General features: G+C 47.3%; 1 protein-coding gene across 1 annotated transcript; it reads right to left on the bottom strand.

The window, feature by feature from the left end:
• Nucleotides 1-11,995: 11,995 nt before the first annotated feature.
• Nucleotides 11,996-14,607, bottom strand: LOC116913924 (ribonuclease pancreatic delta-type). Its single transcript, XM_032918192.1, has 2 exons — nt 14,567-14,607; nt 11,996-12,735 (listed from the first exon to the last, which is right to left on the bottom strand). The coding sequence occupies exon 2, from the start codon at nt 12,709-12,711 to the stop codon at nt 12,259-12,261; it is 453 nt and encodes a 150-aa protein (XP_032774083.1). The 5' UTR covers nt 12,712-12,735; nt 14,567-14,607; the 3' UTR covers nt 11,996-12,258.
• Between the last annotated feature and the right edge of the window lie 345 nt (nt 14,608-14,952).

Genomic DNA, 14,952 nt, shown 5'->3' with positions numbered 1-14,952 from the left:
AAGACTACTTCAGACAACGAGGCAACTGAGTCTTTTAAGTTAGCCAATCCATCTCTTAATTCAGCAATATCCTTATCTATGGCTTCGCTAAGCTGGTTATAGTATTGATGGGAAGTAACGAGGGAAGTGATGCCAGTGCCTGCACCCGCGGCTCCTAGTCCTAGAAGAACCTCGAGAGTGATGGCAGTTACTGGTTCTCTTTTTACTTTGTGAGGCATCTCCGAGCCCTTTTCCCAGAATTTAAGAAAAGTCTCTGGCTCATGTATGCTGAGTCTGGGAAATAATTGAACCAGCACACAGTAATCTTTAGTCTGTAAAAATTGAGATGTTATAACATATGTGGTTAGACCAGTGGACATACTAGATAAGTATACTTGGGAGCTTGTAAATATGTTTTTTTGTTGTCAACAATTATAGTATTATTGCATATTTTTAATAATTGTTGAGGGGGGAGCATGTTCTTCTTGAGGAGGCAGCTTCCTACCCCTGAGACTTCTGTGATAGTGAGTTCTACAGTGTTCCAAGAGAGACCACCAGTGTCATTAGTATATGTGAAGTTGCCAAAAGTGGCTATACCTCATAGAAAGGAGGGTTAGCTGAAAAACACATCCGGCATTCCTCATAAATAGAGGTATTTGTCTCCTGTTCATGATATACCAAGGCAAGAGCTGAGGCGTTAAGAACAGATAAAATCAGGCTCGTGGGGGACATAGGTCCATCAGGTATGGTGGGATGGAAAAGGGTAGTTGGTGGACTAGAGGTGTTAAAGGGGGGCTGAGTCACCACCCCGGGTGGCGAGGAACCCTGGCTATTCGATTGAGGGTTAGGCCCAATGGAGGCCTTATGTAAGTTGGGGGTGGTTTTAAATAATCTAATTTTGAAGGTTACTCCAGGGTCTCTATTGGCAACATACATCCGGAGACCGCACTCAAACCCCTTATGCCAGTTTTCTGGGGTGATCTTTTTCCCAGCATCAGTAAAGGTTATTGTAAGAGGGTTGCACCAGCCCTTGGAAGGCTCCGTGTTCAGGCATTCCTGGGTTAGGGTACTGTTTCTGTTGGAGTTGTGCCACCCCTTTTTTACTGTGATATAGTCCCAAGAGGAGGTGGGTTTCCAGTATGCGTCTCCTGTGGTTTCACACCCCCAGGAGGCACAATAGAATTGATCCCTGTATCCACATTTATAGTTTAGGGAGCGATCTCTGTGGGATCCGGGGCAGATGTAAAAGTCAGTTTCCCTAATGTTGGTGCGTCGATGGACAGTGTCACAACCGACATATCTTTCATTAAAACTAGACCCATGAGGGGCTTTATCTAAGGGTAAGTATTTGTCTCCGAGGCCCCAGTCCTCCTGCAGCTAGTTTACATAAATCTGGAGTTAATTGTGGCCAGGTGGGGTTAGGGCCAGTGTGAGAGGTGGTAAAGGCAGTATCTCCGGCCTCATTTATAATTACCCAGGTGTAATTCCAAATCTGATAGGGGCTTGAAGTTCCAGATGTCAGCACAGTTAGAAAGAGAAGTTTCAGTAGAATCCAGTAGAGCTTCATTGCTCTGAAAAAGAAAACATGCATTTTTCTCAGGCACCACCCTGGAATTTGTTATAAGGCTTTATCAATCTTGGAATTTATTGTAAAACTTTATTAATCTTTCATGGAGCCATCTGGCTCCCCCCTCTTTAGAATTATAAATACAGGCGGACCCTTTTCCCCAGACTATCACAGGGTCAGGACCCTGCCACTGTCCAGTTAGGGGGTCCTTCCAGAGAATGTAAGCGTAATCCATCTTGGTTGAGGGGTGCCATAAGCGATCGGCAGCTGAACGCCCTTGATTATCCAAGGTTAAGAAATTTAAAACAAAAAGGGCATGGGATAATAAAAATTTTGTGCTGCCTTTAAGAGAATAAAGAGTTTCTTGGGCAGTAAGCTTTACAGTGTATTTTTAAGGGTTTGATGGGCTCGTTCCACAATCCCTTGTCCCTGAGGGTTACAAGGTATGCCTGTAATATGTTCGATTCTGAGTTGGGAACAAAAGTCTTTAAAATTAGAACTAGTATATCCACGTCCAATATCTGTTTTAACAATCTTAGGTTGAGGTACAACTGTGAGGCAAGCCAGAACATGACTTATAACATGTTTGGTGGCCTCCCCTGTCTGCGGGGGTGTATAGATAAAGCTGCTAAGGGTATCAACGGTGACATGAATATATTTTAATTTACCAAAGGAGAGAAGATGGGTGACATCCATTTCCCAGAGCTCTCCAGGGACCAATCCATGGGGTTTGACCCCCAGATGAGGGTCAGGTAGTAGGGTCATGCAGCCTTTGTAATTACGGACTATTTGGCGAGCCTGTTCACCGGTGATCTTATATTTAATCTTAATGGTTTGTTCATTAAGGTGATGTAAGTCGTGTGCTTTTTGGGCAAGTTTAAGGGGCGTAGAGAAGGCCCCCTGGGCCAAGGCCACGAGCCAGGTGAGGCGATCAACGTCATCATTACCATCAGCCAAGGGGCCTGGCAATCCAGTATGTGCTCGGATGTGTCCCAGAAAGAAGGGGCAAGAACGCCTCTGAATATTCTTTTGTAAGGTGGCAAACAGGGGTCAGCATTGGTGGTAGGCCGAATATAGGGCACTGTTTCTAACAGGGGGATAGAAAAGGCAAGATATGAGCTATCTGTGCATCAGGTTGTGCACAAAATACTTCGAGGATAGCTTGAAGCTCTACCAGCTGAGCGGAATCTAAAGGAATAGAGAACTATTGTATTTGACCATCAATGGAAAATGCGGCTTGTCCATTAGAGGAGCCATCTGTAAAGACAAGGTGAGCTCCCGACATAGGGCGATCACGTGTTACCTTTGGAAAGACCACTGGGACTGTAATTTTGAGAAAAAACTGTATCAACTTATCTGAGGAGTAATGATTATCTATCTTACCCTGAAAGGCAATGCAGCTAATTGTCCATTCGTTTACATGTTGACAGAGCCAAGAGACCTGGGAGGGGCTACAGGGTAAGATTAAAGCATCGGGGGTCCCTTCCAAAGAGTTTATGGGACTGTTCTCTTCCAAGACGTATGATTTGTGCCACCAGCAAGGGATAGGTGGGAAGGACCCTAGTTGAGGAGGCGGGTAAATGTATCTAGTAAAGAGGATATTGCTGCAAAAAAACTGCTGTTGGGGAAGAGGGGGTAGGAAGGACATCATTGGAAAATGTCGAGAATACCAGTGAAAAATCACAAGGAGGAGCTTCCTGTTTCTCAAGATTGTTTAACTTTATGATCCACTAGTTCCTGGGAGAAGCTTCCTGCTTCTCAAGATTGTTCTCTAAGATTTTAATCTAACTTTAAGGTCAGCTAGTTCCTGGGAGAGAATTGTCGAACTGGCTGATGTAAATTACCCATTCTATGGTCCTAGGAGAAGCTTCCTGGAACATACAATTCCAGGGCCTAACCAGTTTTTTTTTTTTTTTTTTTTTTTTTTTTTTTTACTCTGAACCTTTGTCTAGGGGGGAGGCAACCTTAAAACTTCTACCTTTCATTCCCCACTTCTTCTAGTGGCTAGTTCTAATCATAGAACTAAATTAAAACATGACATTGCTGAAGTAACATCAAAATCTGAACAGCACATACTCTTTCTCTAATGAAGGTAACTAGCTTATTTAACACACATGGACTTATAATCAGAAACAGAAGCAAAATTAAGAAGGGTCCCATAAGGGAAGATATCAGAGTAGTCATCCAAGGAGATCTACTAAACCAGCTCTTGGACCATCCCTGATGGTCTCTGTCTCTCTCTGCCTTTTGTACCTTTTTTTAAGTTTACTCATGGAGTCTTTTAATTACTCCTGAATAGTCTACATAAAAGCAACATTCTTCTTTTAGTGTAGGATACAGACCTCCTTCTTTAAGGAATATCAGGTCTAATCTTTTTTTTTTTTTTTTTCTGAAGGACTGTCTCTGAGAGGGGGGTTAGGGATTCTTGGAAGTCAGCTAAAAAGTCCTTTTTACTCTTTCTATATCTAAGTCAATGGCAATTCTGAATTCTCCATAAGCCTTGTGTTGCAGGGCAACAGCAGATGTCCTTGTAGCTGCCCTTGCAGCACTTAGCTAGATTCCGCCTTAGGTAGCCCTAAGTAATTCTCAACTCTCTTTTGTGTCTTACTAAGTCATTAGCATTAGGATTCCAATCTGGACACTATCTGAACCTACACACAAAGGTCATGACTGCCTTTTAGAACTTCTAAACTTATACAGGTTGTGATCCCTGAGGCACAGTTCCAAGAAGTGTTAGGAGTACTAACATATGCAATGTTACATCATTTGCAACAGAAATCAAACCTATCCCCACACCTATCCCAATGGAACCCAGGGCAAACATGAAATTCTTGTTTCTAAAGCACACTCAAGTGAGCATTATAGATTTCCTGTAACAGCCACTAACAAGCATCCCAAGTGGGATGGTGAGAAAACAAGAAGAGAGTCCAGAAAATGGAGGTCCGCCGGAAGAGGACAAAAGCATTCAGTCACACAGAAAGACAATCAAAAGATTAACAGACAAAAAAACAAAAGTGCACACAAAAACAAAAAACAAGGGTTGGGGATTTAGCTCAGCGGTAGAGCACTTGCCTAGCAAGCGCAAGGCCCTGGGTTCAGTCCCCAGCTCCAAAAAAAAAAAAAAAAAAAAAAAAAAAAAAAAAAAACAAACAAAAAAAAAGAGGCGAAGAGAAACCAAAAAACAAGCGGCCGCCGCAAGATTGCCACAAAAACTGAACTGATTCAGATGGGAGCTTCCATGAGCTCACCAAAGAGAGATGAAGGGGAGCAGATTCCACATCACTCCTCCTTCCCAACCAGAATCTTCCCATTGCCAAAGTCACAAGTTACACAAAACAAAGACCTAAGACACACAGACAAGGACCACTCTGGAAATACAGACAGCCGGAAAGGCGGGTCTTTTCTCCAATCCATGAGAATCACCAAATCCTCACTGGCACCCAGACAGGAATCTCCCAGGTGTCCCTGGGGTCCCTTCTCACCTCCTGGGACGTCTCCCAGGGCAGTGCAATCAGTGAGCCCCTGGCACATCTACCGCTCACATTCGAGTCTCTCCTGAGACATGAGACTCCCTATCAGCCCAAGATGGGAGCAACTGCAAAACCAGAACTTCAGAACTCTCGAGCAAATACAGACCTAGAGTAGCAAATACAGACCCAGAGTTTAGCCGGCACAAAACACAAAGACACAAAGACACAAAGACACAGACGCTATTTCCTGAATCGGAACCGCCTCAGATCCTTTTTCTTACAATAAGTCATTTCAACACTTTCCAACCTTGTCCCAACTATAGGAGCTAATTTCTGGTCCTTCAATAATAAACCAAGGACAAGTTTCTGACACAAAGACAAAAAAAATTTAAAGAGATCCTTTTTCTTAACTCTTATTCCTCTCTCCCTGAGTGAACTCTTGATCTCTCCTATGAAACAAGCTTCCTTAGACAATAGGAACATCCCATGACAATGGGACGACAATTATTCGACCAGTCTCACCTCCCTCTCCAGCGATGCATGAGCGATGCAGCCTGAAGAGTCCTCAATCTCTCCGAGGATCTCCTGTCTCTGTTGTCCAGTAGTTGGCCGTGCTTCAGGGTCCCTGTTCAGGCGCCACTTGACCCATCCAGTAGGTCCAGTTATTCAGGGTCCTGAAGGGTCACTACCTGAGGGTCAAAGGGGGGAAGAAAAGAAGGAGACCAACCAAGGTTCTGTTATCAAGGTCTTGTTTATTGAGAGGAATGTACAACATTTAAAGCTCTGAGCAGGAATTGAAGCATGAACTGAAGCTGAGGGTCGGGGAGTACTGAGAAGTGCCCAAGGACATAAGGTGAATCACTAAACTGCAAGATATCCTCCTTAAACAAAGAGGCAACAGTCTTCTGGGACATATTCTTTGAAAAGGTCGAGCCCTTCTCAGGAATCTGCTCAGGGCAGGGCACTAGCTTTGCTCAGGCTGAAACATCCTGTGATTGTTCCCTGAATCTTCCTGGGAGAGGCTTTTGTCCAACAATCTCATAATCTTACAGCAGCCATCTTAGGGGTGATTATCTGTGGCCATACAGCCCAGAGTCACGTAGCCACCTTGAGCTATACAGTCACAAAGCGGCCTGGCCCAAATCCAATATGGCTTCCTACAAGTGATGTGTCCAAAGAGACTTGGACACTCCACAGAATGGAACAAGCCCTATCTAGACCTTATCCTATGCATCATCTCTGCCAGTGGAATTGGAAAAGTTCGCAATACAAAGCGGACTCACCACGTCAAGAACCTACAAGTTGAGTCAAAGGCACGCATTAGAAGCTTACGTGTGTGTGCCTCCATTTGAAGTCCAGGCAGGCTTTGGTTTTGCACCAGTCTCCCACATAGCTACACCATGCATTTCTGGGGTATCCTCAGACATTGCTTGCCATCTTGTAACAGGTCTACCTCCAGAACTTAACAGTATTCCAGATAAGCTAGGACCATCATGTGGCAATGGCTGTCTCTAGCAATCAACTCATGCTAGCTTTTCCCATGTGCTCCTGAGGGTAAAGAGCTTTTGTTTTATCTTTTTAAGACAGGGTCTCACTGTATAGCCCTGAGTGCCCTGTAACTGACTACATAAGACCAGGCTGCCCTAGAACTCAAAAAGATCCACCTGCCACTGTCTCCCAAGTACCTGAATGAAAGGTATGCACCACCACACCAGGGTAGGAGCTTTTCTGAAGTTCTTCACCCATATTTATCTTGTTTAAAAATGTCTGTTTTCCCTAACTTCCTCCACAGTGTTTGTATTAGTGCTCTCTAGAGGATTACATTCCTAAGGGTAGCCACTAATGATGTGCACTGCACAGCGACCTCGGCTGCTTGACAGAGCTCTAGCATCTTGACATTGCAGATCACGATTCTCCAGTATCCTTTGACTTTCATCTTTGATGGTTTTCTTATGTGTTGTGGGAGTTTCCGAATGCCTTTGTGAGGAGGGGATTCCATATGAGCTTTGTAGAGGATGTGAATGTATACAGAGGCGGTATCTAAAGAAATAGAGAAGCTAAAGACTTATGGTTCCAGAAACTCATAGGCACTTACACCTGGTCCCGAGGATGAAAACACATAATCTGGACAAACGATGACCCCAGACTCATATCTGAGGCCTTGGTAGTTGAGGGCAGGAGTTCAGTTAATAAGTATAGAGCAGGGCCCTCAGTTGACTCCCTGGGTGACGTCCAGGATGAATGACAAGGGCTGGTATGCCCCAGCAGAAGCAGGTTCTATTAAGAAGGTAGACTGGCTTGAGCCCCTTTGTCGTATACAGGAGCATACATTGAAGGAAGTAGAATGATACAGAATAAGGGAAGAAGAGTAAGATAGCAGGCCACTCTCCTCTGGGGAGTAGATGAGGAGAACAGGCCTATATTATAAGACTAAGGCACGTTAGAGCACAATCAGGAAACAGCTCAATGCTTGCGATGCTACCTGGTGTGAAGACTGCCTCATGCCCCGAGAAGAATGAAAATTGTTCTTATGGGTTGGGTTCTCAGGGCTCAATGTCTGTCTGGTACCTCCTAACCTCAAAGGCTGAGAATGTTCAGGGGGGAGGTATAAGGGGCACCTGGTGGGGATGTTGAACTTTAAAGAGCAATAGGGACTTAGGTGCTTGCTGAACTTACTGCTCTGCTTTAAAGAAAAAAAATGCTATAATAAAGTTGATGACCGCTTTCATTCTGAATGTTGAAGAGTAGGGTTAAAATGGGCTAAAAACAGTCTATGAAAAAATCATATATTTCTTGGAATTATTAAGTCAGCTTTCAACATTACCTGTGATTGTGCCACGACGCAAACATAGAGTCTTGTAGGCTTAAATTTTTCAAAACCTACTTTAATAAGGGATCTTAAACCCTTCCACCTTCCTTCTAGCCCACCCACCCACCTGAGGTCATGGAAAAGAAAGTTTGATAGGAAATGGGGGTGGTGTGGACCTGTTCAGAAATAGTTCTTTGGAGCTATTCTAGTATTCATTGTCAGCAGTCCGGTCCTCTAGTAAAATACCAACATGAAACAGAGGCTGCAGTCCAGCCCATTCTTCGAGCACCACTCATGACTCAGCAGCAGTAGTTCAATCCAGAAGAAACCTCTAGGCTCCACCAATCAGCCCGAGTCTATGAAAGTGGCAAGATATCAGGAGAAGCTCTTTGGTGAGTTAGTCTCTACAAAGTCATGACAAGTGAAGGTCAGCAAGGAAATGTAAGATGAACCAATACAAGAGCTCCCTGCCACTGTCTGTCTGGTCGTATTTATATTCTTTCTAAATATTACCTGTGCTCTCACGTGTGTGCTTCAGCAGAACATTCTCTCACCTGTGTCTGCTTCACCAAAGCATCCTTTCACTTGTATACCCCAGCATAACATCATGTGACATAACTGAGTTCCAAAGAAACCAGAAATTTCCACTTCAGAATATAAACGAGTAGCTTTTTTTCCAATAAATGCAGAAACTCTCCTGATTTACCCTCAGATGGTGTCAGTCTCCTTCCCTTCCCAATTCCACACTTTGGGACTCACTGGAGCTGGACTTTGGTACACCAGGTTCTACTCCCTTATTTGGTCACTTCTTCCTCCTAAGGGTGGTTACCACAGTCCAGTTATCAAAGTATTGAAGTCCAACAATGAAAAACCCCTTCTGGTTCACCTAATTAACATGGCCAATTAAAGTTAAACCCCTCACCCTAACACAGGGTCTCTCCATTTACCTTTACAAACTGCCATTTTCCCGTTTGCCATCCTCTTATCTGGATGCAGCAGTCCTTTGTCCCTCTGAGGAAAATAGCCCTCACCTGCTCTCCCTTCCCCTTTTCTATACTCTCCTTTGTTCCCTTACCCTTCTTCCTCTTCTATTTACCCATCTGATGTTGGGAAGTGAAGGGGTAGTTATGATCTCTTGAGCTAACTTTCTGAGGTAAAGAAGGTTAGCAACACAGTAAGAAACCTCTGGGAAGATCACAGGAGAAGTGGGAATCTCTGATTTCTGTGGAGATTTAGCTGTGCCCTGTGGTGTTTTTCTGGAAAATGTCTTCTTATCAGAGAATGCTTTCCTGAGGAAGGCACGTGGAGGACGTTTTGCTGAAAACAGACACGTGGTGCTCTTCTGGAAGCTGCCTGGAGAAAGGGCCTGTGATGTCTTGCTGGGGTGGACTCTTGAGAGGACATGCGATGTTTAGAAAGGGTATAAGTATAACTGAACTGACAGTGGCATTGGCTCGCCCTGCCGCTCTTTCCTGGTCTTCCAGAAGCTTCTTGCCACTTCCACAGACTCAGGACATTTGGCAGAGCCTCAAGGTTTCTTCTGGATCAAACTGCTGTCGCTGTTCCGTAAATGGTGTTTACGAGTGGATCCAGCCACTGCTGCTAAATGACATAAACCCCTTGTCTTAGTGAGGGTCCTGTTGCTGTGAACAGACACCATGACCAATGTAAGTCTTATAAAGGAAAACATTTAATTGGGCCTGGCTTGCAGGTTCAGAGGTTCAGTCCATTATCATCAAGGCAGAGCATGACAGCATGGCCGCATCCAGGCAGGCATGGTGCAGGAGGACCTGAGTTCTGCATCTTCACCAAAGGAAGCCAGGAGCAGACTGAGCATCCTCAGGCAGCTAGGAGGAGGGTCTCCAAGCCCAACCCAACAGTGACACATTTCCTCCCACAAGGCCACACCTTCCTATAGTGCCACACCCTGGGAAAAACATATGCAAACCGTCACACCCCCCAAAGAACTATTTCTAAACAGGTCCACAACCACCTTGGCCTATTAACTTTTCCTTTCCACTACCTCTGGTGAGTGATGGGCTAGAAGAGAGGGTAAAGCATTAAGAACCCTTATTAAAGCAGGTTTGAAAAAGATCAGAGACTACACACAGGTTGTCTTTTAGTTCTTCAGAAGTCTTAGAAACAGAAACACTTGCCTAAACATAGCAGAGTGTCACAGGCAGTAGAGGGAAACTGGCACAATTAAACACCCTTTGAGTGAGAAGCCTGAGTCCTGTATTACAGAAAACAGGGGACACTCAGGGTAATGATACCCAGGAAGTACCTGGAGCCCTGAGCCTCTTTATTGAGTGAGCCTAGTGTCCTAGATGCATGTCTTTCTCCTGCTTTCTTGGAAGATTTCTACAATCATTCTATTCTTTCTTTAACATAGAAATAAGACTCAGTAAGTACCTGGAGTTCCCCCACCCCTGACCATGCAGATGAAGCATCTTCCAACAGCCCTGGCTATCTGTACAAAGCCACAGAGACCCTGGCCACCTCCTCGGGGGCAGAAATCCCCCCTAGCACACTCCTCCCTCCAGCTTATCCTGGTGCTCAGTGGGCTGGCTACCATGAGGGGGAGAAACAAACACCTACCAACAGCACCATACCTGCTAAGCCTTTCCAAGTAGTTCCACCCAAGAGGGACCAAGTATTCAAACATGTGAGTCTAGGGGGCCATTATCATTCAGATTCCTGTACCAATCTATCCCCCATGTGTTAGCTGTGGCACAGATATAGAAAAACAAGTGCAGGAGCTCTAGTTGGTCTAGACCTAGTCAGGGGCCCAGGCCAAATGTTCTAACATTGTAGACTCAGGACAGGGGCAAAAGGAAGGACACTGACTTTTAGTACAAGCCCTTCCCACACTTGCAAGAAGAAGCTAGAAAGTGACTCATGGATGTGATGAACTTTAGAACACAGCCACCATAGTTGTAAAGCCTGTCCCATCCCATCAGAGGAACAAGTTCTCTGTGTTAAGTTATGAAGATAACCATGTGTAGAAACAGCGTGTGGACCTAAAACTGTTCTGAGACATAAAGCCTAACTCTTTATTTCTTATTTCTACTTATGTGTGTGTGCCTGCATGAATCCATGTGGGCCACATATGTGCACATGTCCACAGAGGCCAGGAGAGCCTCAGAACCCCTGGAAATGGAGTTACAGGTGATTACGAGCTGTCATGTGGGTGCTGAGAACCAAGATTGGGGCCCCTAAGGAAGCAGTAAATGCATTTAGCCACTGACCCATCTACTTGGAAGAAGTTCACTCCCACCCCAAATAGCTGGGGCACAGTGGCACACGCCTAAGAGCCTAGTACTTGAGAGATCGGGGAAGGAGAAGCAAGACTTCAAGGCCATCATTGGTCATGTACTGAGTTTCAGGACGCTCTGTGCTACTCAAATTGTTAAAAGAAAACCCAAACAAACCTAAAATGATCGACTAATCTGTGGAGGAACTCTACAGTTTGTCCAGGAGTACTGGTGGCTGGTTCTTACAGAAATATACCTCCACTCTTTACCTTCAATGTAGAACCCAACCATGAATCCTGGATCATGCACGCACCAGACTGTGCCACCTTCGTGACTCTTTCCCAAAAGCATCATTGAAATTTGATTTCCACTGTGGTTGTTAAAACTGAAGCCCCACAACAACCCCACCACACACACACACACACACACACACACACACACACACACACACACACTTTCCTATTTGTTCCATGAGGTCTGACTCAGGCCAAGGAGGCAGGAGAGTAGGAAGGAGCCCCTGGAAGGCAAGACTGGCTGCTTCCTTTCGCTCACACTGAGAAAGAAAGCTCAAAGAGAAACCCTGATGGAAGATGCTGAAAGGCAGAGGCAAAGGCAGCTTTCTTCTTCTCTCTGACTGGAAGGGTTCTCTTCAGTAGATGAGACTGATCTGTATTGGTATGAGGAGCGGGTGGACTTGAGGCCCAGAGCTACAGGAGCTGGAATAGATGTTATTCTTTATTATAGAGAAGAGTGTATGGGAAGGATGAATGCTCAGTGGAGAGGCAGGAAATCCTAGTTTCAGTGGTGTAGTTAAGGCTGCCAGGAATGGGGAAGACGTGGACCAATGAATGAGGTGACTTGCCCGCTGTCCTTACCCCATCGTGAATCGCCTAAAAGGACACCTCTGAGAGGGCAATTTATAACAGACAGAATTTTATTTGGTTCTAAGTCAGGAAAGTCTAAGGGTGAAGCGACATGCTCTGCTGAGGGCCATCTTGCTTCATTTGTCTGTGTCTGGAGAGGGGTCGGGGAACAGGACACGGGACAGGAATGAATGTTTGGTTGGATGGAAGTCCTAACAAGAATTATTTCTCTCAGGGAAAGAGCGATCGAGAGGGGAGGCAGGTATTGCCATGATGGGAGACACGGACATCTCACTGGTTTGGCCTAGGTGAAGCCCTACACAGAAGCATCGTAGTGGACTGGGACGAGGGGGTTCCCCTCACAAGCAATGATGATGTGCTTCTGGCTGTTAGTGGTGGTGTAGTCACACTTGGGATACTTGGAGCTGCCCTTCAGGCGGCACTCAGTGATGTGCAGGGGGGAGCTGCTCTTGTGGCAGTTTTTCTTGCTGGAGGTCTTACAGGTCATTTGTCTCTGGGAGCAGATGGCCTGGACCTTTGCCCAGGATTCATGCAGGAAGGTGTTTACCCGCTTGCATGACCCCTTGGTCATCCCCCGGCGCTTCATCATCTGGTTACAGTAGGTGGGTCTGCTGTTGGGGGGACTACCCGGGTCCATGTGCTGCCTCTTAAAATCCTGGACTGAAGGTTTCCTACCCAGGGAAGGCTGGACCCATCCAAGCACCAGGACAAGCAGTGAAAACAGAAGGAGGGACTTCTCCAGACCCATGGTGGCTTTGCTGCTCTGAGGAGCCTGACAGGAAAGGAAGAGAAAAAAAGACCAAATGCTCAGAAGAGCTGCAACACCCACCTCCAGCTCCACAGGAGACTCCCCCCACCTCAGCCTCCGCAGCACACTCCCCCCACCTCAGCCTCCCCAACACACTCCCCCCACCTCAGCTTCCCCAGCACTCCCCCCACCTCAGCCTCCCAGCACACTCCCCCCACCTCAGCCTCCCCCTGCACACCCCCACCTCAGCCTCCCCCACCTCCCCCCACCCAGCCTCCCCTGCCCACTCCCCCCACCTCAGCCTCCCCAGCACCCCCCACCTCAGCCTCCCCAGCACACCCCCCACCTCAGCCTCCCCAGCACCCCCCCACCTCAGCCTCCCCAGCACCCCCCCACCTCAGCCTCCCCAGCACACCCCCCCACCTCAGCCTCCCCAGCACACCCCCCCACCCCAGCCTCCCCAGCACACTGTCCCACCTCAGCCCCCCCAGCACACCCCCCCCACCCCAGCCCCCCCAGCACCCCCCCCCCCCTCAGCCTCCCCAGCACACTCCCCCACCTCAGCCTCCCCCAGCACACTGTCCCACCTCAGCCTCCCCAGCACACTCCCCCCACCTCAGCCTCCCCAGCACACCCCCCACCTCAGCCTCCCCAGCACACCCCCCCCACCTCAGCCTCCCCAGCACACCCCCCCCACCCTCAGCCTCCCCCAGCACACTCCCCCCACCCTCAGCCTCCCCAGCACACTGTCCCACCCTCAGCCTCCCTGCCCCCCCCCACCCTCAGCCTCCCCAGCACACCCCCCACCTCAGCCTCCCCAGCACACTCCCCCACCCCAGCCTCCCCCCAGCACACTCCCCCACCTCAGCCTCCCCAGTACACTCCCCCACCTCAGCCTCCCCAGCACACTGTCCCACCTCAGCCTCCCCAGCACACCCCCCACCTCAGCCTCCCCTGCACACTCCCCCACCTCAGCCTCCCCAGCACACCCCCCACCTCAGCCTCCCCTGCCCACCCCCACCCTCAGCCTCCCCAGCACACCTCCCCCACCTCAGCCTCCCCAGCACACTCCCCCCACCTCAGCCCCCCCAGCACACCCCCCACCTCAGCCTCCCAGCACACTGTCCCACCTCAGCCTCCCAGCACACTCCCCCACCTCAGCCTCCCCAGCACACTCCCCCACCTCAGCCTCCCCAGCACACCCCCACCTCAGCCTCCCCAGCACACTCCCCCCACCTCAGCCTCCCAGGACTGTCCCATTCTTTAGGAGAGCCAGAAGGATTTCCCTCTGCTGACAGATCTTGCAAATGAGACACTGTTTTTCTTCATTACTTACTGAAGAGAAGCCATTCTTTTCTCTAGCTGGTGGGATGTGTCACCTAAACTCTTACCAAAATGCTAAATACTGTTTGTTTGGGTTTTTTTTATATAAAATATATTTGAAAAATAGAACACATTTATTAACAGTGTTCAAATTCCTTATCATAAGTTCATTTAGAAAGTGCCATAGCTAAAATGTATTCCTGGGTCATTACTGACCTCCAGGACTGTGGCTGTCTGTCCTCTCATTATCTGAGAACACAGAAGAACTTTGTCTACCCGACTCTGGCAGTATACAGGGTTTGGGTTGTATTCTAAAGACACAAGCTCCCTTCCCCAGCCTGGGAGCTCTGTCCTCCCCACACCACTAGTTCTTTATACCTGACTGACTGTACCTTGCCTCCACCTCTGCCTCCAGCTGTTTGCCTGGGCCAGCTTCTCTGGAGTTGGTGTCAGTCAAGAGTGACTGGCCTCCACTCTCTCAGTTCTAACTCTCAAGCAGAAATATATACAGAGGCTACTCTAGGCCACTTACCTAAACGTTTGAATTCCAGAGCAAATTGGAAGCCAACTTCTTCAGTCCCAGTCACTGTGGTGAGGAATTTAAAAGGCTTAAAAGGGGTTGGCTTCCAGAAAAGTGGGTGGAGTAAATCTGAGTCAATCTTATCTGATTGGTAAAAACAAGGCCATTGTAAACTTGGAAGGGAAATCCCCCTCTCCTTTGTTTCCTTCTTCTTCTTCCTCTATCTCCTGTATTTGTTTATCCCTTCTGTCTGTCTCTCTGAGGTAAATAAATCTTCTTTGTGCTGAGAACTTGGTCTGAGAACTCAATCTTGGAGATCCTGAGCCAATACTTTTCCTCTCATACATTATGATTCATAACAAGGGCAAAGTTACAGTTATGAAGTAGCAACAAAAATA

Source organism: Rattus rattus, chromosome 12 (assembly GCF_011064425.1).
Source record: "Rattus rattus isolate New Zealand chromosome 12, Rrattus_CSIRO_v1, whole genome shotgun sequence".
Lineage (NCBI taxonomy): Eukaryota > Metazoa > Chordata > Mammalia > Rodentia > Muridae > Rattus > Rattus rattus.
Note: the sequence above shows the minus strand (reverse complement) of the source record. Positions and strands in the feature narration are given on the sequence as shown.

Coding starts and splice junctions, on each gene's coding strand:
- LOC116913924 (XM_032918192.1), bottom strand. CDS start 12,711: ATGGGTCTGGAGAAGTCCCTCCTTCTGTTTTCACTGCTTGTCCTGGTG.